The 22,110-nt window shown below is 40.9% G+C and overlaps 1 protein-coding gene across 3 annotated transcripts; it reads right to left on the bottom strand.

Annotated features, from left to right (window-relative positions):
• Positions 1 to 463: 463 nt before the first annotated feature.
• Positions 464 to 21,612, bottom strand: rufy3 (RUN and FYVE domain containing 3). 3 transcript variants are annotated; one of them, XM_083979436.1, is made up of 18 exons: positions 20,948 to 21,612; positions 14,136 to 14,309; positions 13,673 to 13,790; positions 12,938 to 13,039; positions 12,444 to 12,567; positions 11,793 to 11,857; positions 11,209 to 11,274; positions 11,052 to 11,121; positions 10,858 to 10,947; positions 10,229 to 10,312; positions 9,964 to 10,131; positions 8,900 to 8,997; positions 7,528 to 7,647; positions 5,430 to 5,583; positions 5,237 to 5,322; positions 4,372 to 4,399; positions 4,117 to 4,194; positions 464 to 2,161 (listed from the first exon to the last, which is right to left on the bottom strand). In XM_083979436.1, the coding sequence occupies exons 1-18, from the start codon at positions 21,243 to 21,245 to the stop codon at positions 2,018 to 2,020; spliced, it is 2,067 nt and encodes a 688-aa protein (XP_083835562.1). In that variant the 5' UTR covers positions 21,246 to 21,612; the 3' UTR covers positions 464 to 2,017. The 3 variants fall into 3 exon arrangements, with proteins under 3 accessions (XP_083835562.1, XP_083835563.1, XP_083835564.1); XM_083979437.1 differs by having other exon boundaries at positions 5,237 to 5,319; XM_083979438.1 differs by having other exon boundaries at positions 2,022 to 2,161; positions 4,083 to 4,194.
• Between the last annotated feature and the right edge of the window lie 498 nt (positions 21,613 to 22,110).

The following is a 22,110-nucleotide window of genomic DNA, read 5'->3' as shown; positions in this document are numbered from 1 at the left end:
ACTGAGAGAAGAGAAGTGAAATGTTTCTGCAGAACTGTGGAAACTTTCACTCTGACTGTGAAACCTGATATTGGTTTCACAGTCAGGACTGAAATGTCAAATGAAAACAGTGATTATGTGAGCAAAATGTCAAGTTTTATGCCACTTGGACTGAATACTTTAAAAGTTTGTTTGTTTTTGTTGTTTGTTTGTTTTTTTGTTGTTTGTTTGTTTTTGTTGTTTTTGTTTCATCAGGAAGTTGGTTGAATCTCAGAGATGATTTAAAGTCAAATTTCTACAATAAAAATGAACATGTGGCTCTGTAGAAGTGAACTGTCCACACACAAACTCAAAGGAACTGAGAACAACACCGAGTGTAAAATGTTTTTAGTTTCAGGAATTAAAAGATCAACTGAAACCAAACAATCATCAGGAAGGTGTAAAAAAAAAAAAAAATCCAGATTCAAACACGTGTTTGTAAAATTGAATAAAAGTTTATTGTTGATCTACAAAGCATTTCATATCACATGTTAATCAGCTTCAACGAGATTCTACTTCTTTATCATGAAAAATCAACAAAAACATAAAAGCAGCTGCTTTAGAGAGACAGAGCCGAGTCATGTCAAAGTGCTGTAAAATGTTACGATGCCCAGAGAGAAGGTTAGAAGATCCAGACTATAAAACCTAAATGCCGCAACTGTTCATACTAAAGAGAAACCAGAGTTTCTGCAGTGAGTTCTGTGTTAATGCCAGCAACAGAGGAGGAAGGTTTTCACACCCACTGTGTTCAGCTTTGTAAACTGGGGGAGGGGGGGAGGGTCGAGTCGAGATACTCTGGGAGAAAAGAAATGATTTAACACACAGATCCAGTTCTGATGTGGTTAGCTTAGCATAGCATAAACACTGTAAACAGACTGTAAACACAACTCACTAATTAACACGTGTTTGTTAATATATGAATTAATTAATGTTATATAATATTATATTAATGAATCCTCACTTTGGTTTTTTATACAAATTAAACCACATGTTTAACCAGGTGTTTATTGGTTCTGCTTCAGAATCATGCTAACGGTTTCCCTTTGTTTCCAGTGTTTATGCTAAGCTAAGCTAAACTAACATCTTTTATTCTCACCGAGAAAAGCAAACGACCTGTTGACCGACCCATCGCCCCGACACTCTGAACACATCCACACTGTGATAAGAGACTATATATACTGTATATATATATAATATAATGCTTATTTAATGGAGTATTTTCATTATCATAACATTGTGATGTAACCTAAATACTTACAGTCTTAACTTTCTGTGTTACAGCGAAAACTCATTTGACTGAAATAAACATTTGTCCAATAAATGTCTATTGTGTAAAAAGCTTTAAACCGCGACATCCTCTGTGTTTTCACGTCACTGTATTTGGTCTGAAGTGTTTATAAAGACTGATTTTTGTCAGTTTTCCCCTGAATGTGGTGCCATGTTCGATCATTAACTGGTCACCATGATGATATTTTTGTTTTCTATTTAAATAAAACAAATGTGAAAAATCCAGTTTTTCCTTTTTTTCCCCCCGTCTTTTAAAACTGAGGTTAAAAATATCAAATATTGTCAGTTTAACTTAAATCCACTCAGTGGACACTGTGGAGAGGCAGTTTTTCTTTTTTAACACAAATGAGATGATTCCTTTTTGTGCCATTTTTAGCTGCGTCAGTGCAGGTTTCTATGTAGAAAAAAAAAAAAAAAAGGAAATAGAAATAATACCACGGCAGCTCAACACACACTTTCAAACAGGAGAGAGGGTTTATGACCACGATAGAATTTGGCTAAAATAAAAACCTGCACACGCTCCTCAGCTCTGCACATTTGGACACTGCCGACTTAAAAAAAGGATTTTAAAAAACATCCTCAGGTCCTTCACCACGTTTGAAGCCGTGAAGTCAAAAAGTGCATTATTAGCTTTTTTTGTTGTTGTTGTTTTTTTGCCAGTTTTACAAATCAATGCCTCCGCTTTCCGGTTTCCACGTCGTGCGGTCGTGGCTCATGTGGGCGTGGAGGCGTACTGCTGCAGCAGCAGGGAGTAGCAGGCCGTGCACACGGTCTCGGGGAGGATGGAGGAAGGTAGCGGCAGCTCGTTGGACACGCAGCTCTCACAGAAAACACCGCTGCAGTTCTTACACTGTTTCTGCAGAGAGACAGGGAGACGCACAGGATTATAAACAGAAACGTGATACTGGTTTAGTTCAGAACTGCTACATTAGTTGTACACACAAAGCAAAGAATCATCTATGACACTTATCCATTAACAGAGAAGATGGGTATAACCTGAGAGGAAAATATCATTAAATGCCTGTACAAATGTGTGTGCATCTCATTTTGTGGAACAGGTTGAATGAGGAAATCAAAGGAAACAGATCTATTATACAGTTTCAGAAAATGTGTAATATATTTTCAGGAAAAGAGGAAAGGGTTGGTGTTGGTTCAGTAGTGTATAGTTTTAGACCAGATAAGCATGAGCTTCACCCTTCTCCTTTTTGAACACTTCTTTTTGTTTATCACATTGCCGTGCCGCGCTAGTGGAAAAGCGCCATCTGACTCCGACTGAGCTGTGTGGCCTGTTTCAGTGCTTTCTTGTGGGGAATCAACCGATTAATCGTCTTTTTCTTCTTATTATCAAATCTGCCTTTGAAAGGTGCAATGTCTATTAACCTCTATACGAGAGAACCAGCAGGGTCTCTGCAGGTTTCACCAGCTCAAATTTAAGACTTTTTAAGACCTTTTAAGACCATTATGGATGAAATTTAAGACCTATCATGACAAATAAAAAACGTACAAAAGAAATGCGGAGTCACAAAACTAGAAATTGATTGCAATATATAAGTTGCGTGTTAGGCTTGTTTGTAGTTGAAAATACATTCAATAAAGCACAATGAAGTGTCACAGGAGCATTTGCGGTAGCGAGGGCTCTACCATAAAATTTTTTCCAAGGAGCACGCCTAAAGTGAACTATTTGGGGGCACAAAAAGAAATTGGGGAGTGAAATTAAAAATGTTTATGTAACACATTATTTATTTAATTCACTGGCAACCAACAGGCAGATGGCTTTAAGCCTTGAATAATGTTAAGGGTCAAACGTGACCCATTTTTACATTGGAGAACAGTAAAAACACCAACACTTCACCTTTGGCCTGAAATGTGATGACTTCTAATGTGACCCAGAATAGACAAACATGGAAATATTTCAACTTCTTTAATCAACAGACACGAGCCACAACCTGTTCTGTATTATGACCAACACAATATTTGACACATGAAGTAAATAAATTGGTCACCCCTATATATTTAAGCAATATATCACGACAGGCCGCAGTATATGCTCATTATACCACGGCTAAGGGGCGTTGTTCCCACCAAACACGATGAAATAGACGAAGACGCGATGGTCCCGTCGCCAAAAAAAATCTTGTGTATTGCGTCGCCTGGCGTGCCTAACTGCGTCTTTGCATTACGGCCTTTTACACCGCGGACGTAATGAATAAACGACACGTGACGGTGTGTTCACCGGACACAAAGCGAAAATTCGGTGTGAACGGACAACATAACAGGACCAGTGTGGCGTTGTTTCCTCTTCTCACCTACAGCTCTGGAGGGCTCTCCCTTACTTACACGCAACTACTGTTATTGGTGCGTTGAGGCCAGAGAATTGTGGGATTTGTAGTTTTTGAACGATCGCAGGTTGTGATCTTTCTTTTTTGTGATTTTCCCGGTTCACACATGTATTTTTTTAGGGGCAAATGCGAGTGAAATGCTCGCCCATGGTGGGCATAAGAAAATGTAAGACCTGTCTAAAATTATTTAAGACTTGAACACGATAATTCAACAAATTTAAGACATTTTAAGGCCTAAAATTCAGATTTTCAAATTTTTGACTTTTTTAGACTTTTTAAGACCCCGCGGATACCCTGACCAGGCTGAAGGACTGATCTCAAGTCGATGGTGCAGGAAAAAACTCTTAAAAATAAATTCCAATTAGCTTCGCTGCATTTTAAAATTAAGCGGCAGTTTGTGTTTGTATCTGAGAGTTAAAATGTAGGAATTCAACATACTTGAGACGAGCGTGCGTTTCCTTCATGTTTGTACCTTTGTCTTGAGGAGCGAGTCGTCCTGTTCACACATCGTGCACATGGAGGGATGACTGATCTCCACGAAGGACTCGTCCTGCCGAGGACCAATCAGAGATGAGTTATTGATCTAATAAAGACACACTCTATTTAAGTGAAAGTGACAGCAGCTCTGACGTTTAGCTCGGTGTGTGTGTGTCCCATTGCTCGTCGTGACCCATTCATCTTTTTTTTTTTAAGTTCATGTATAATTCATTTAAGGTGACGTCCTCACCTGTTCGTCCTCATGATGAGACAAAGACCTGAGGGGACGAGAACAGAGACGTGTAAAAGTCAAGATTTTCTCTCTTCACACCACAGATGTGTCTCAGACTTCTGTTGAATTGTTTGTAATGTTTTTCCTTATTTACTTTTGTCTTGACTCACTATTTTTAAAGCAGATATCAGCTTCACGCTTACTTACTTCATGTAAGTGATTGCTGACGGAAAATAGGACTATTTAGGACTTATATTAACAAAAACATTCCACTGATATCTGCTTTAACAAGTCTTTTAAACTTTTTAACAATCTTTTAACTCAGACCTGGGAGGAACTCCGCACAAGAATTCCTATTGTACCCAGCTTGCTGTGCACTAGGGATGTCACGATTATAGATTTTCTTGGTTCGATTATTGTCAGAGAAATAATCACGGTATTACGATTATCACGATTATTATGCATCAATAAATTTCACAACACTATGAATGTGTAAAATCAAATATAGTCAAATTATAATTACATAAAGGACTAGATATTAATCCCAGGGGGGAATTGTTTGAAATATTTAAGTCATTAATCGTCATCTATACCAAATGTTTACGTTTATTTTAATCATTTTTTTAAAAAGACAAATGACACGCAAACATTTAAATTCCTACAAATTCAGTGTTACTTTAGATAAATGGACCAGTATCTGTGCATTCACCTTTACTTTTGCGCCAATATGGTTCAGACATAATCTTTTTCGGAAAGTGACGGTATTTAGGAATCTTTACGATCAATTAATTGTGGTGCTTAATACCGCGATTAATATTGGAAACAAGTCATCGTGACATCCCTACTGTGCACAAAATGGCTAAATAAATTTCTTGAGACTCACAGACTGGAGCTCAGACTGGTTTTGTCCTCCTGTCCGCTGAGCGCCTGGTCCAACTCTCTCTTCACCGAGGGGGATTCTGGGAGCTGCTGCCGGACAAAGACAAAACATCAAACATCGCGTCCACAGCTCCTCTAACCAACTCTTCTTCTTCTTCTTCATCATCAGACTGAAAGCAGCTGACAGGCAGACTCACTCTGGGGACGTTCTCCTCGTGTCTCCGCTCCCTCCGAGGTGGAGTACTGGACTGTCTGGACCCACCGCCGCTGCTGCTGCTGCTCGGTTGATGATGATGATGATGATGATGCTCGTTCCTTCGCTCTCGTCTCAGCTCCTGCTCCAGAGTCGACCTGAAAAACGAAATAATTTACACTGAAAACGCAGGGGAAAAAAATGCATCGTGAGCTCCGTTAACTCATTTATTAGACCACCAGGGACCCCATATGGCTCACTCCATGTGATACATAATTTGGTTAAATCCAAATTAGCGGAGCTGTGACGGGTCCTCTCTTCTCCGTCATGTGACCTTCGTGTTGCACAGGGGTTGTGTCAGCCTCTAGTTTTCATTTGTACAGTTTTAGTCCATATTACATTATATTTTCTTTAAAATTCAGTCGATTTTTCAGTTTATAAATAAAAAGTTGTGACGTTTCTCCATGATTAAATCTTGATAAATCAATTATCAAACCAATTAATTTTATGTCCACTGATTAATCGAGTAAGCAGCTGATCATTTCTGGTTTCTGTAGGAACAATATTCTGCCATTAAAGGGGAAATATATATTATGGAAATATCACTTTTTGAAGGCTCTTTAACATATATTTGGTATTTGTTTGTCTTGCCTAACCCCAAAATGTGAGAATTGACAAAGAAATCTGTAATTTTCCTGGGTTGAAATCCTTGTGGTTTTTACGAGCTGTTCCCTCAGTTGTCTGACAATGATGTCATACGTTTTTGAATTTCATTCGAACAGGATGTATTTATTTTAAAGGACAAATTAGCTCAACTTGTTAATTTTGATAGCTGACAAACAGCTGAAAATGTTCTGTATGCAGGAGTTTCAATCTTTTATTTCCGCAGCCTTTAAAAAGAAAATTACATGTGAGGATTTTTGGAGTGAAAGAGAAAATGAGTGTGAGACATTTTCCTGCGGCATCCCGGCAGCTGAAGAAGAAGGAGGAGGAGGAGGTGGGAAGGTTTGAGCTCTAACGTCACAGTTAATGTTTATCCTTCTCAGTGAAGCCATGAATAAACTCTTTGACCCCGGTATTAGCATCATCTTCACGACAGGAGCTGTCGGAGCCGTGGGAGGTGCAGAGGCTTAATTTTGTTTAACAGCTGCACTCACAATAACAACACAGGCAGGAAGCTCCAGAAATCACAATTAACCCGACAGTGATACAGCAGTTTACAGGATACTGGAGGAGATTAGCACGTTTGTTTGGGTTATTATTGTCAACAAACTCCATGAAAAGAGTAAAAACTAACTACTGCTTTGGCTTATCTTTTTTAGTGTTAACGACACTGTGGCCACAAGCACATTGGTTCCTACTGAGGACTTAAATTTTTTTTAAAACAGCTCATAAATCTGCAGTTTCTTGTAACCGTTACTCAAACAGGACAGAATATAGCTCCATACAGTATAAAGGTAGATGTGTGTATTAAAGCTCCATACAGTATAAAGGTAGATGTTTGTAAAGCTCCATACAGTATAAAGGTAGATGTCCATGTGTAGTGTGATTATAAAGCAGCTCTAGGTTCTATATTAATAGTGTGAAAGTATCAAAGCCTCAGTCCACAGAGAAATGCACACAGCCTGTATTCAGAAACTGAGCCTTAAAACCAGCTGTCAGGACTTCCTGTCACTTTGTGATGTCACAACAACGCAGTCACCCAAAGCCCCGCCTCCTCACCACCTGGACCCACCATCCAACACTTTAAAGGATTTAGTTTCTCTGAGTGTTTCATTCTGAAATCATCTGCTCTATTGTTTATTGGATCGCTCATTAAACAGTCAGCCAATCAGAAGAGAAGCTCAGAGCCTCCTCTCTTCTGATTGGCTGACACCGACCTGTTGTTACCAGAGCTCCAGAGAGAACCTGATAGAGGAGTGGAAAACTACACTGAGACGATGAATATTTCAAAATAGAAGCAAATGAAGATTTAACATAACTATACGCCGATTAAGACATAGAATGGAATTTGGTGACAATAACAGAATCACAGAATATCAGTAGTTTTCTCTGTAAACAATTAAACACGCACTTGACACTTTCTCATGTTGAGACTTTACCTGTGTTTCCTCAGCTGCTCCACCTCCTCCTGCAGACTCTCAATCTTATCTCCAAACTCCTGTTTGAAGAGCCGGTTGGCCTCGACAGCCAGATCCCTCTCTTTCTCAGCCTGTTTGGATCTGGTGTGGGGTGAGTGGGTTAACACAAAACTTATGGCAAAATGATAACTTAATGGAAAGGAACATGGTTGGACAGAAAAAAACAAAACAAAACAAAACATTTTGAAGCTAAGAAAAAAAAAAAAAAAAAAGAGAGTAAAACTCAGTGAGAGCAACGGAGAGACTTTAGCCAAAGAAGATGAAGCAGGCTGTTTTTTGTTTATTATTTTATTAGCCTAATGATTACTACAGTTTACACCAATGTTATGTTCACATACAATTCAAAATTAATAAATTAATTTTGCCCTCTTCGTCTGACTTTATCCTGCTCCTGTCCTGTCCTGGCCTGCTGCGACACACACTGCGAATGTGGATCAGCAAATGATAACAACGCTCTTGGAAATATCAGTTCAGATTCTGTCTCTCTGTTTTGTTCTGTTGTTTTTATTTTTTTATTTTTTCCTGTCAGTCTGTTTGTTTTTCTTTTTTGGTTGAGGATGTTTCAAGCACAGTCACAGTCTCGGGTAGTGGTTCAGTTCTTCAGAGTTACATTACAGCGAGTCCACTACCACCCCCAAATATCCAACATGTGTCCATTGGCACATAAATCATCATCTTAAAACCCTCCCAGTGGACTTTTCTACTGTTCTGACCTTTGCCACAAAGAAAGAAAAGCATTAATGGGGATTTATTTTTAAGAAATGCCGACCAAATGAAAGAAGAACCCTGATGTGGCGACCACATCTGTCGGAAAACACAAGGATCAAGGGGGGGGGGGCTGCTAAAAGGATCGATTCAGTCCACACTACTCAAAGCTGATGCTGGAGATTCACTGCAGGAGGTCGTGGGAAGATGTTTTTTTGTTTTTTGTTTTTTCAATTTTATTTTCAACAACAAAGGAGCATCGTACAGAAAAAAGATCAACATCCTAGTTTGGTTATTTCTATATTAGGCAGGGTTGTATGTTTGTATCAGAGGGGAGGGTTTATGAAAGCGGTCAAGGAGCAGAGGGGCTCGGCTACTGCTGCAGCTGGATCAGCTTCCCTGCTGCTGAGTTCAGGTTTCTGGCCTGCTTCACCAAATGTTTCTCACTGATTTATTATAAAAATAATAATAATAAAAAAAAAAAGGACAAATCAACGATAGAGGAAAAAATAATGATCATGAAAGTGAAGAGGGAAAACGACAAGAGATCGTTTCAGGTAAGTGATTAACGATGCAAAACCCAAATCTGTGTTCATGATTTTACTGCTGTTGTTGTGTGTGAGCTCACCTGCTCTCCAGCTGTTTTACAGTCCCTGACATCTGGTTGATTTTCTCCTCCAGGCGAACGATGATGTCACTCTTCTGTTTGGAGCTGGCATCCGCACTCTGAAGAGGACGAGCCACGTTTAGTCAGGATTTATTTTTTTTATTGGTGAGAAAACTAAACAGAAAAGTGACACTGTGATGAAGAATGTAGTAGAAATATCATTGCTGAACGCCAGGGCCCAGTTGTTCAAAAGGTGTAATCTGGATCAAAGTTATCCGGATTTTGAAATCCATTGTTTTGCTATCCAGGATCATGTAATCCGTCTTACTTTTATCGCAGTTGTTCAGATTCAAGATTACCAAATCTGCATAATGAGTGCTCTAAATGAGACTGTATATCACACTGATTGAAGGCTACAACAGTAGGTCTGTAAAAAACAGGTAGAGTGTATTTATCCAAGTATGGTTTTCTTTGCTGTTTTTTTGTTTTTCAATGACGTTTGAACAGCCAGACTTTATCTGACCTACAACAAATAAATAAAAACAAACAAATATACCTACAGTACATTAGTCAAATACATTGTGAATGTGTTTCAAATGCAAACTTCAAAATTCAAATTTAAATTTTCAAATCCAGTAGTTGGGGTAAAGTTCTTTATTTATGGAATAATCAAAATTGTACTTTATTTACTGTATCACTGTAATGGCTTAAAAATCAGGTGTAAAATATCAATGTGTGTATATACTACATTATCAATGTTGTGTATTTGACAAATTTGAATGGAATTTAAATGATATTTTGTTCCTGAAATCCACCCTGAATCCACCAAAGTGCTGGGAACAGAATAATACTGATTTTTGGATCAAAGTTTTCCCAATCCTACTAAAAAGTTTTGAACAACACATTCGGAGGGTTTGATCCAGACTAAAACCAAGATTGACTTGGATCTGATCCGATCTCAGAATCTGTTTTTTTTAGTTTTCGAACAACCCATTTTCAAGACTTGATCCAATCCATCATCCAAAATCCAATCAGATTACTTTTGAACAACTGGGCCCTGGTGCAGGCCAGATGTGGAGCTGTACCTGTGACTTGTGGCTGAGCTGCTGGTTGATGGTGCGCAGGTCGTCCAGCTGCTGCCTCAGCTCCACCAGAGCGTCCTGCTTCTCACAGACGTCTTTCTCCAGCATCTTCATGGACAGCTCCATCTCCTGCTTCATCCCGATCTGCACCTCCAGCTCCTTCTCCACATCCTGCACAGACACACATCAGCTCCAACTTCAGACACTTCACAACCCCAAAAAATAAACACCGTTTGTGACTGATTGAGAATTAGGAGCCTTAACGCACCAATCGCAGCAGAGTTTCCTCTTTGAGCTGCTTGCGTGTTTCGCCCAGCGCTTGTCCGTCCGCTGCCGAGTCGCTTCTTAAGGCCTGAAGGAAACAGGAACACGTGTGATAAGACAAACAGAAACATGTTTCATCACAGATATAATCCTGACTCACCCTGCTGATAAACAGTGTGAGGGAGCGACACATTGTTATGGTATCGTCTCTGAATCATTTCTAATGGGGAATCTTTTCTCTTTCTCTTATTCTTCTAACAAGTAAAATCAATGTGTTAAGGAAAAGTGTCCCATATGGTCTGTAAGTTATACATAATATCTGAAATGCCTAATTTCCTCTTAAACTGCTGCTTTGTGTGATTTAGAGATTCAAATTTCTTGCTTTCTTCCAGCAAAGACAGAGAAATGTTTGTTGATACAACACCAACAAGACTAGACTATATCAAACTGACACCATTTACCGGACTATAATTAAACTGATCTATCAATACAGTCAGTGGAATCACCAGAAGCCCCAGTTAGGCTGTTACTGTATCATTATATTTCATATGATAACAAAAGAAAAGGAAGAAAATCAATATCAATATCTGATGTTATCAAACATTGACTCCAGTCTTGTATTGATTTGTTCACCTTTCTGGACTCCAGCTGATATGAACTCTCCTCTTTTACTCTCTCCACGTCTTCTTGTAAAGTGATGATCCTGTTATTTGCAACCGCGAGCTGTGAAGACAAAAGTTAACAAAAACAGTTCTGTTAATAAAAAAAAGAGTTGTCGCACACATTTTGAGACTAAATTCTTCTGCAGGAGCGAATCCTCCTCTCACCTCCTCTGTTAACTTTGTGTTGGACTTCTCCAGAGCGTCCACCTTGGCTTGGAGGTTGTTTACCGACGCACTGTAACAGACACAAGAATCGACAAACTTTTTTTTAGTCATGGAGCTGGAGGAGCTGCTGAACGGAGGCGAAGAGAGTCGGACCGACCTTAAATGTCTGTTCAGCTCCTCCACGTAATTCTTCTGGTCCAGGATGGCTGTGATCTGTCCGTCGCTGGAGGAGCAGAGAGAGGAGGATGAAGAAGAGGGAAGAGAAGACACTGGCTGCAGCATCACCGCACGAAACAAGCATGTTGTTAGCCATTAGCCATTAGCCACCGTGTAGCGTCACATTATGTAATATGTAAGACATTTTCACCTTATTATGTAATAGCGCAGCATTTTGTAATAAGCTGCCACATTTTATAATAAAATTCTTGCCGCACTTTATAATAAATTGTTACATATTGCATCAGTTAATACAAAATACAGTTGTTGCCCTTTTCTTTTTACAAAGAAAATGTAATAATTTGGTTCATTATGTAACACGTTCAAGAATTTTATTACAAAATGTGGCAGATTATTACATAATGCAGCGTTATAATGTGGCGCTACACACCGTCATTGACTGCGGCTGCCTTAAAAACGTCCAATTGTATTCTGTCACTTTGATAATAAGGAAAATACGGTGGCCCAGAGAGCTCAGTGCACGGCAACTTCAGAAAACCACACGCGCAAATCAGCAGCACTCACCCCTCTGCACTCTTACTACTGTGTCCGCCATCTTTAAGGTACATGGAGAAATCAATCACCCCGACCTGGAGAGAGCGTTTAAGAAGAAAAGGTTATAAAAAATAAAAAATAAAAAAATCAATGGCGACAGAAACCAGACACAGAGGTCAGCAGGTCCCAAGTCTTCAGCACAGACTCAGATTAAACATGAGGTTTGTACAGTGGAGGAGGTTTCACTTCATTATACCGATGAGGACAAACTGGCAGCCTGCCCGTCCTCACGGTGACTCTGGCCTCGTTCCTGAATAGACAACTAATCGAGCATGAAGCAGAGATTTCTGGGTAAGTCTGGGGAGGTGTTTGCTTGTATAAGAACTGCACTTGTGATGAATTTAATGGTGTATGAAAACGGACTAAATGGTTCAACCTTCTCCGATTACTTTAGTTTGTACGGGAGATATTCTGCCTCTAATCTCAAAATGTTTAAAAAAGACTGAAGTTTTAACACCAAAACAAACTGGCATCAGTGTCGGGCCCCTCCCTTACTTCCTGTGCTCATTCAACTTGAAAAGCACAAGATTATAGATGAGTAAACAATTGTGAGCCCATGTCAGCAGCACTGCATACAATTATCATACAGATTAGTGGAAGTGAAAGTGAAATGGGACCAACCTGTGAGTCCAGGTCCTCTCCCTTCATACACAGATTGGCATCAATGACGTTGAGGCCGACGAGCAGCCCGGCGATGACGGCGCCTTCCTCCTCCATCATCAACGCATTGGGCTCATAGAACTCACTGCAGAGAAAACACCAGTTCACGTCTTCATTTCAGACATGTTAAGACCTTTTCATAGCTGATAATATAATCAAATACCAGTCGAACCAGTTAATGATGAAAGGGAAACTAGTTGGGGAATATACAGTAAGGCCTACAGTCACTGAGATTTATATGACATTTTTGTCAGTTCTTCCAAAGTGTAAAAGGTAGAAAAAGTGACGGATGGGTTATCAAATTCAAACATGATTGCTAAATATGATCTAATTTTAATTTTAGTAAAGATCTTGTCCATTTCATTCTGGTGAAACATCTCCTAAATTACTTTAAAACTAAATTATACTCAATGGAAAAAGAAAAAACAATCAGTCATGTTTCATTTCAGACGCACCTGAGCAGGTCCTTTCTGTTGATGATGGTCTTCATGTAGTCAGAGAGCTTCTTCTGCATCAGGGCGAGTCGTAACCAGGCGCGCCCTCTGCCCAGAGGAGTTCTGTGATCGAAGAAGGAGGTCGGACGTTAACACACAGGAAACCCAACAACTACAACAATAAAATGTAAAAAAAAAAAAAAAAAAAACATAACTCTGTGTCGCCTTTTAAATAAATAACTGCGACTTCGACGCAGCTCCATGTGACAACCAAAAGTCAAAAATCCCTACGACTTTCAATCTCAGAGCTCTGATATTCCGACAACAAAACATGGCGCCCTCATCGTCAACTGTAAGAATAAAATCATAACAAAAAGTTATAAGTCGATGTTTTCATGCATTGTGATCTGCTTGCTGCTGCATATTTTCGTGTTCAGCTAATCAGCCACAATACGACAAACTTCTCGGTTACTTGCGAGTTGTCTTGAACGCAGCATTAGTGATCATTTGTAACAAATCTTACTCTTGATATCGTTGTAGGTGATTTTGTGTAGCCCCAAAACAAATCAGCTCATCCTTGAGTCGTAGTGAATGTTTGTGCAAAATTTACAGAAGTTCCTTCACAGCGTTACTCAGATATCGATATGGTACAGATGGGAACCTCCTCCATAGAATGTCAGGGATATTAAAATGTTAAAGATATGACTTGATATGTGAAATGTGTCCTCCCTCTTCCAGGAGACAGCACAGACTCACTTGAGGCCGGGCAGGTCTTTGACGCTGGCAGTGATCTCTCCGGCCTCGGGCGTCAGCTTCTCCACCAGCTCCAACGCCCCCCAGAACGACTTGTTCTGGCCCAGGAAGGTCTTCTTAGCTGATGGTTCAGACACAGTCGGACTTTAGTTTTAAGGAAATGGGGTCAGTGAGTCATCACTGTGGACTTCAATAAGCAGCAGAAACTATTTTAGTACAGAAGAGACAAAAATAAACACTCAATAGAGAACATCTAATAAGTAAATTTGTCATCTTTTTGTCTTCTTAGTTGGATGATGTTAGTGTCTGGATAAAAATAAGTGCGTATTTTTCTTCTTGACAACTATAACTGTGGATATTACATGTGTTCTGTTTTTTAGATATCACAGATGTGTAAGAGCCACAGATCATGAGGTTTTGAGGAGACGACAGTGTGAGTGTGTGTGTCTGTGTGTGTGATACGTACTTTTCAGCCCATGTTTAAGACAGTGCTCCATCACGACAAAGAACTGCTGGAGCGGTGCATAGTCAGAGTCGAGTGTGCGTCCCAGGTTGAGAGCCGACTCGATCAGGCCCTTGATGCTCAGTTTGGCCATGTTCATCAAGTTAAGCCTTTCGATTGCGATGGGATCCTTGGGATCTAAAAAAAAAAAAAAAAAAACACAAAAAAAGAGACAAAAACAGATTTTTAAAAGTTTCTGTAATAATGACACAGATGCTGATTCAGCAGCAAGGATGAGTCAGGAGGAGCTAAACTTATCAAGACCTGTCAGAGGAAAATAAAACTATTTTGGGTCTGGCTCATGTTCCCTTCTGTATCCAAATGTAATGTGAAAACACAGGACAAAATGCAAAGTAGCCTTTAATATGAAACGGGAACTGTCGTTTGGTTTCTCTCTCTTAACCTTACACTGTAAAGCTAGCAATGTATAAATAAAACCAAACCAAACTGATTGGTAATGTTAAGCTGAAACAAAGATTTGACCACACCTAATGCAGTTAGTTACATGAGCCGTCTGTACATGTGTGCCTAATCCATTATTTATGTAAGTTACAGTACATCACAGACATTAAAGGGGCTTTTAGTTGACATGATTAAACATTCATATATCTGACTTTGGTGGAGGAGATGGAGATTTTATATACTGACAGTTTCCATCGAGATTATCAGCTTTGACTTTAATAGAGAACTTTTTCCTGCAACATTAGATTCAGCAGTTAACCAGTGGGAACTTTTCTATTTTCGGTTCTGTTACAAAATGCAACAATATCACAGCCTTACTGCGTTACTAGATGTGCAGTGATGATAATGTGCTAAATTAGGTTGAATGTTTTCTCTTTCCGCTGTGTTTCCGTTAAAGTGTTGATCTGTGATAAGATAGATTTGTGGTTTTAAGAACCAAAAAAACATCTCAGTATCTTTCCATCTTCTCTCTCAGCTTCTCCGGTGTCAGCCAATCAGAAGAGAGGAGGCTCTGAGTCTCTTTTCTGATTGGACTGACTGTTTTCTGAGTGATCCAATAAAAAATGGAGCAGATTTCAGAATAAAACACTCAGAAAAACCAAAACCTCCAGGTGGGCGGAGCTTGGTGCCTGCTTTCTTGTGACATCATAAAGTTACAGGAAGTCCTGACGGGTGGTTTTTAAGGCTTTGATACTTTCACAGTATTGATGTAGAACCTGGACCTGATTAATAATAAAACACCACATGAACATACACATTTTTACTATATGGACCTCAACGCCTCAGTTCCTTCAACATAAACGTTTCCAATGAGAACAAAAGGTCAAAGCTGGAATAAATAGTAATGTAATAATAACAATAAGCCCTCCTGTTTTTGTTGTTTTATGCAAATCTAAAAACAGATTCTCCCTTTCAATAGAAGAATCCATTTACACACAAAAAAAGCAATTGTCATGATGTTAAAGCCCGAAATGCGGTAATATCAGTTTCAGCAACAATTAAATGGTAACTGCCAAGTGATGAATGAAATGCTGATCATCCCTTGGCTAACTTGAAAAACAAAAGTCACACAAGAGTGTCTGTTACATCATTACACCAGCGTGGACAGTAAATCAGCTGTGGTGCTGTTGCTGCAGTCTGGGAAAAGTCTCAACTGCCTCCATTTCTCATGGAAACTGGACGGGCCGAGCTGCCTTGGTGTGGACGGAGAGAAGGCGTGGCAACAGATGAGGAAGTCTCTCCACTGATACAACAGCATCTGTTGTATTGATCAGCTCCCAGTCAGCCGACACTGTGATCTCTGGCACATTCAGAAAAAACAATACACATCACAGCCAACACTTATCTGTTTAAAACAGAGCATGTGCTGCATGTGAATTCAGATTCTCTCAGCGAGAGGAAGGAAACAAGTGCATAAACAACATGCAAATCGAATATTGTAAATCAGATTGACTCTAGTTGTCAGTGTGATTTCCAACAAGCTCTAATAAATGTCTCATGACACAAACAGCCTGCACTTCCTGGTTGTTTGTGTTGCTGCCCATCCCCAGCCTTATTTACCAGCAGCGTCATCCTGCTGCTGCTGCTGTGACTCTCAGTGATATGAAAACTGTCTGGGCTGAAATCCACCATGACACAGCTCAAAAAACCTGGAAACATCACCACCACAGTTTAACTGGGTGAAACGTGCAGCGTCTGCGGGGACATTGAGCTGCCACCACGCCCAAGTCAAGACATCCCACTGTGCCCACACTAAAAAAAAACAACAACAACAAAAAACACACACACACACACAACACCACCTCCTCCTCAGACGCTGAGCTAATAATCTGTCACGTTACCTTCATGCGCCGGCTCGGGGTCGGGGGTGAGGGAGATGTCGTTGAGCTCGCGGAGGCAGAGCCACTCGCCATCGACAGACACGCGAAAGTTGCAGAGATAAATGGTCTCGCGGGCGGCCTGCGTGATCTTGTCGGTGGTGGGGGTCGGGGTTTCGCTCTGAGGCGTCAGATCAGACATGATGACTCAGCTGATGTGAGGCAAAACCAACACCACCGACCGAGGGGACAGGAAAAAAAAAAAAAAAAGGCGTACCAGTAGTAGTAGCTTTTTGTTCCAGGAGCCAGTGAAGGCCCCCCCTCGACGTCTCCCCTCCAAATAAATACAATAAAAAGCTAATTAACAGGCCAGAGAGGAGGTGAAATCACAGGCAGGATGAGATGAGAACAGCATCAAGACAAAAGATGAAGAGAAAAAGGGCCAAGACGGAGCGCAGGCCCCACAGCAGGTGTTTGCTTCTCCTCCTCTTTACGCCTGCATCCTTCTCCTCTCTCCTCCTCTTCCTGCTGCTGCTGCTGCTGCTTTACAACTGAGGGAAAATACGCTGCCGTCTTGAGAAAGGCTGCTCCTGCTCTCTCTTCCTTCTCCACCTCCTCCTCCTCCTGCTTTTTCCTTTTCCAACCTCTTGTTATCCCTCTTTTGTGCAGACTGGGGATTTAAAATGCAAGAGAGCACACAGCCTCTCCTCTGCTCTCCACTCGGCTCAGCTCAGCACCGGGTCTCTCTCTCTGATTGGGGGGGCTGCCCGACCGTCTGCCTGTGTGCACCGCAGTGAACGAACGCTGCTCTGGGTGGGTGTTGACCAAGATGGCTGACAGTCAGTGCTGGGTACAGCAACACACTGTCACGTGAGCAGATGGTGCATGCGTAAAAAAAAAAAAAAAAAAGGGAGAGAGAGGGTGAGGAGAAGAGAGGAGAGGAGAGGGGGGTGGGGGTTTGAGGGGGGGTCCCCAGAGGAAAACCAAGCAATGCTAATGATGCAGCAGAGAGGACTGATCCATCAACTGCCTCCTCTCTGACCTGAAACACAGGCCTGTAATTTGACAAAGCAATTATTGAACAGGCTGCAGCAGCACAGCGAGATCACCAAGGGCAACAGGGCCAAATGTCCTCCGGGTTGTAACTGATTATTTCCACTGAGGGAAAAACCAAGTGATGTGAAATCAGACAAGAAACTCTGCCACAGTTTCAACAGGCCAGATGATGTTACGTGTCAGTAGAGACGAGAAAAACACACACATATGTCAAACTGCAAAGACTCTTAACGTCGGGTTAAATGCGACAATATTGCAGTTATCAGCCTTAAAGGAGACGTATTAAGTTAATTTTTCCACAAATTAAAATAGTTCCCAGGTGTCTTAAAGACATGTCTGTGACATGCTTTGGTCAAAATCCCCCAAGGATCAAACATCACAGCTCTTTTCATCCTCTCTAAACAGCCCTGTTCAGAACGGCTGGTTTCAGTGCCTGTCCCTTTAAATGCAAATGAGCCACTGCTCACCAGGCCCCGCCCCTTCTACCGGTACCGGTACTCACAGGTAGGGGTGGTGTTATGCAAGTTCGAAAAACTAATGACATCATTGTCAGACAACTGAGGGAACAGCTTGTAAAAAAAAAAGCCACATGACTTCAACCCAGGGAGCCTGAAAGTACAGATTTTTTTGTCAATTCCCACATTTTGGGGGCCGGAAGGCAAGTAAACACCCAGACATATGTTAAAGACCCTTCAAAATGTGATATTTCCATAATATGTCCCCTTTAAGAACAGGGAAAGTCAGTATTTAAGCTTTATAATGTCATACATGTCCTGCTGTGCAAACCATGTGTTACACAAATGTTAGAAAGTGCTGTGTCAGAGCTCTCTCTGGATAATCACAGGATTTCCACTACTACTTGATTAGCTGACTTAATTTAAAAGAAATACTGTAGGTCAAATACATTAATCAGATTTATTCTGCTTTCACAGATGAATGTCAACAGATTTATGGAAATCTAATCCTTATTAAAGACCAGCACAGGCAGGGGTGGGCTCATTGCATACGTTGGCCAGTAAGTAACATGAAAATACCAGTGGCCTTCACAGCATTTAAACCAAAGAGAACTAAGTTCATTTACACCAGCACATCTTAGTGTGTTCAGATCTTCAAAATAAAACTTCTTAAATGTGTATTGTAATTTTCCGATAAAATTGCTATCAAAAGGAGTATTATTGTTTGCCAAAACAATAACCACAATCTCCAAGATATTCAATACAACAATAAGAAAAAAGCAACAAATCCACACACTTAAAAAGCCAGCGTAAATTTTTTTTTTTGTGAGTGATCCGGTCGTTTTCGCTAATGCTGCGTTCCAGGCAGGCTTTTGAAATCATAAATTACAGCTTCAAGTCACAACTTACGACTTTGTAGCGTTCCAGGCAACCCACTCGTGTTTTTCCGACCTGTTTTACCGGTGAAAGTCACTATAACGGCCACTCGTAACTTCCGACCCGTGAAATCGTACCAGTACGTCTTTTTGTACAGTCTATGTACCAGATCGAACTGGTACGACTTCACAGGTCGGAAAAAACGAGTTTCCTTGAACGCACCATAACAGTCCTCGTCCCTACGTCGCCACATTCACGGCGTCCCTTGGCTGCACACACAGCCCTGCATGCCGTTCTCTCTCCTCATTGGATAAAAACTGTAGGATACGATAAATGTTTTCTCCTCGACTCAGAGCAGAGCAGAGTGACTGACAGACCCGTGTTTCAGTCCAAACACTCTATGTAAGTGATTGCTGTCGGAAGATATAACTATTTAAGACTTATATTAACACAAATATATCACTTACTTCTGCTTTAATGAATTTATAAAATGATCCAGTATAATAGGGACTAATTCTAAGACAACCTCTTACACAGCTGAAGACAAAGAAGAGACAGCTGTAGTTTGACCCAGATCCCAGACAATGGTTAATTTCATATTCAATTATCATTGGCAGTCATACTGACAATGGCAGGTTAGTGTTTTTCTAAGTGATGAATCTGGAGACTACTTTCTGTTAATGGAGTCATTGTTACAAAAAATATCAGTAGAGGGTCTAATATGGTAAACTATCTAATATCGTAATGATGAGCTGTTGATTAATCAATCAAAAACGATGAAATAACCATCAAAATAGTTGCAGCAACAGACGGTATAATCAAATGACTGTTGCAAGCCTACAGGAAACACATGTTTGAAATGTTTCGAATATTTTCACCTGGATAAATGAAGGTTAACTAAATAAATAAGCATGTGATATGGGAGTCATCTATACCCAGTACTTACATCTTCTTGTGAAACAATGGAGATGTGAAAGCAAAACAAAGTTAGTTTAAAGGTCCAGTGTGTAATATTTGTCAAGGTTTATTGGCAAAATCTGAATATACAGTACTACCAATGAATATATTTGTATAAGTGTATAATCGCTATAAAATAAAATCTGTTTGGTTTTCATAGGCTTATAATTCTTCTTTTATATAGCAAAGGTCTTGCTTAGAGAGTGTCGCCATCTTGCAACGCCATGTTTGTACGGATTGGAAAATCCAGCCAACCAGAGAGCACGTTTCAAGGGTTTCACCAGACAATAAATTTAAAGCAGAAGTAAGCGATCCGGTCGTTTTGGCTAACTTCTTGTCAGCCGATGGAGTTAGCAGTCCCCGCCCTCGTCCCTACGTCACCACATTCACGCGCATCCCTTGGCTGCACACAAAGAGAGGACCGCCCCTTTATGCCGTTCTCTCTCCTCATTGGATAAAGGTTGTAGGATACAAGGAAAGTTTTCTCCTGGCTTACAGCAGAGCAGAGTGACTGACAGACCCGTGTTTCGGACCAAACACTCTAGATAAGTGATTGCTGTCAGAAGATAAAACTATTGAAGACTTATATTAACACAAACATTCCGCTTACTTCTGCTTTAATAGATAAATAATAGAATCTGAGTGCTAGATGTCACTGTTTTCCCCCTCGTTTTACACACTGGACCTTTAACTCGTGGGTGTGAGAACAAGGAAACTTGTTATAAGTATTAACCTACCACGGCCAGCTATAACAACATCAGGAAGCAGATGAGTTTATCAATCACACACCTTGTTTCCATTCCCTGAGTCAATTTACTACAGGAAATGAATGATGTTGAACGAGGATCAGCTGACAAGAGAGTTGGTGTTTTTGTAAACCAGCTGAGGTAGTCACCAGCAGAGGACTTCAGCCACAGGGAGGTGGGGTGTTATTAAGTTGTTTTGACTCACTCCAAAGTTAGCTAACTACACCAGCCAGCTAGTTAGCAAAGCTAGCTGTAGTACTAGGCACACATTGTTTTTGTTGTTGTTCACTGTGTCATTAAGTATTAAGGTGTTTAAGCTGCTCACCGACTCATCCCCACCACCACCAGGCCGTTTAAAATAATAAAAAAAAAAAGTTATTTATTGTTGTGCTGTGCACTGCACTTACTTCTGCGCTTGGACTCGATCCTTTCGATCCTGAAGTCATACTGTCGGAGTGAAGTGGGTGACAGTGACACCGACCCAGCAGCCTTGTTGTTCCCAAACCTCAGGTTGGTGGAGTTCAGCGCCTCCTTGAAGTAAATCACCGACGTCGGCGACAGCGTCTCGGCTGAGTCCGGGCTGCTGTCGGCGGCGGCGGCGGTGGTGTGTCCGTTCTCATCGGAGGAGTTTTGTCTCCCGGCGGAACTTTCTGAAACCTCCGGCGACAGCGGCGCATCTCCCGGTAGCGTATCCCTCTCCGCCATCCTCCTCCTCCTCCCTCCTCCTCCTCCTCCTCCTGGGGTCAGACCCGCTTCATGTGACCGGACCAGGCGGTGGGTTAACGGTTAACAGTTAACGGTCACGCTTGGCTAGCTTAACGTTACAGTTAGCTAGCGTTAGCTGCTGCGGCCAACGGCTCCCAAAACAACCGTCAGTCAGGCTGATGACAAGTGTCTTTTTTTAGTCCCAGTCCTCTCCCTCCAGTAGTTGTCACTTCGCCTTTCGTCTTTCGTTTCGTCCTCCTCCACAACCACCACCACCTGACCCGGAAATAGCTCGGTTTTTGTATTATTTTTTTTTTGTTAAATCTGTTGCTAATTTCGCGAGAGTTTGAGCGGTGTGTCAGCGTTCCAGAGCACTACCAGACACTGTGCACGTGACAAGAGGAGATGGGACACTTGTTTTACTACTGTATCCCTGAGCGAGATTAATCCGCCGCGCGGAATGCTCCCATGATTCATTGCGAGGCACGTCGGGCGTCGGCGGCTCAGAGCCACTTGTGCGCATCTGTTTCTAAAGAGTCTCTGATTAACTGTTTGTACCTGTCTGTGCTGCTAGTACTTGGAGACGGAGACGTCTAGAAACAGCGCAGCTTGCTGGGAAAACAATAGAATTACATTTGAAAGAGGATTAAGTGTTTGATAAATAATTGACTAACATAAATTTTGTTTCAACCTAGGCTATGTATTCGTACATAGTGACGTCTTTATATTTGTATTCCTTGATTCTTCAGGTGTCCTGTAGGCTAAACTTCTGTTGCAAGTGAATTTCTCACACGTGGGATCAATAAAAATGTCATTATTATTCATTCATTATTATATGTCATTTTAGCACAGCAAATAGGAAATT

Source organism: Trachurus trachurus, assembly GCF_905171665.1.
Source record: "Trachurus trachurus genome assembly, chromosome: 9".
NCBI classification, from domain to species: Eukaryota; Metazoa; Chordata; class Actinopteri; order Carangiformes; family Carangidae; genus Trachurus; species Trachurus trachurus.
This window is presented reverse-complemented; position numbering and strand designations above follow the sequence as displayed.

Bases quoted from the DNA above. Each gene is read 5' to 3' on its own strand.
- rufy3 (XM_083979436.1), bottom strand. From the start codon at position 21,245: ATGGCGGAGAGGGATACGCTACCGGGAGATGCGCCGCTGTCGCCGGAG. The intron at 11,275-11,792 runs GTGAGTGCTGCT...CTGCTCCTCCAG, and splicing joins AGTAGTAAGAGTGCAGAGGG to CGACGGACAGATCACAGCCA. The intron at 10,132-10,228 runs GTGCGTTAAGGC...GTGTCTGTGCAG, and splicing joins AGGAAACTCTGCTGCGATTG to GATGTGGAGAAGGAGCTGGA.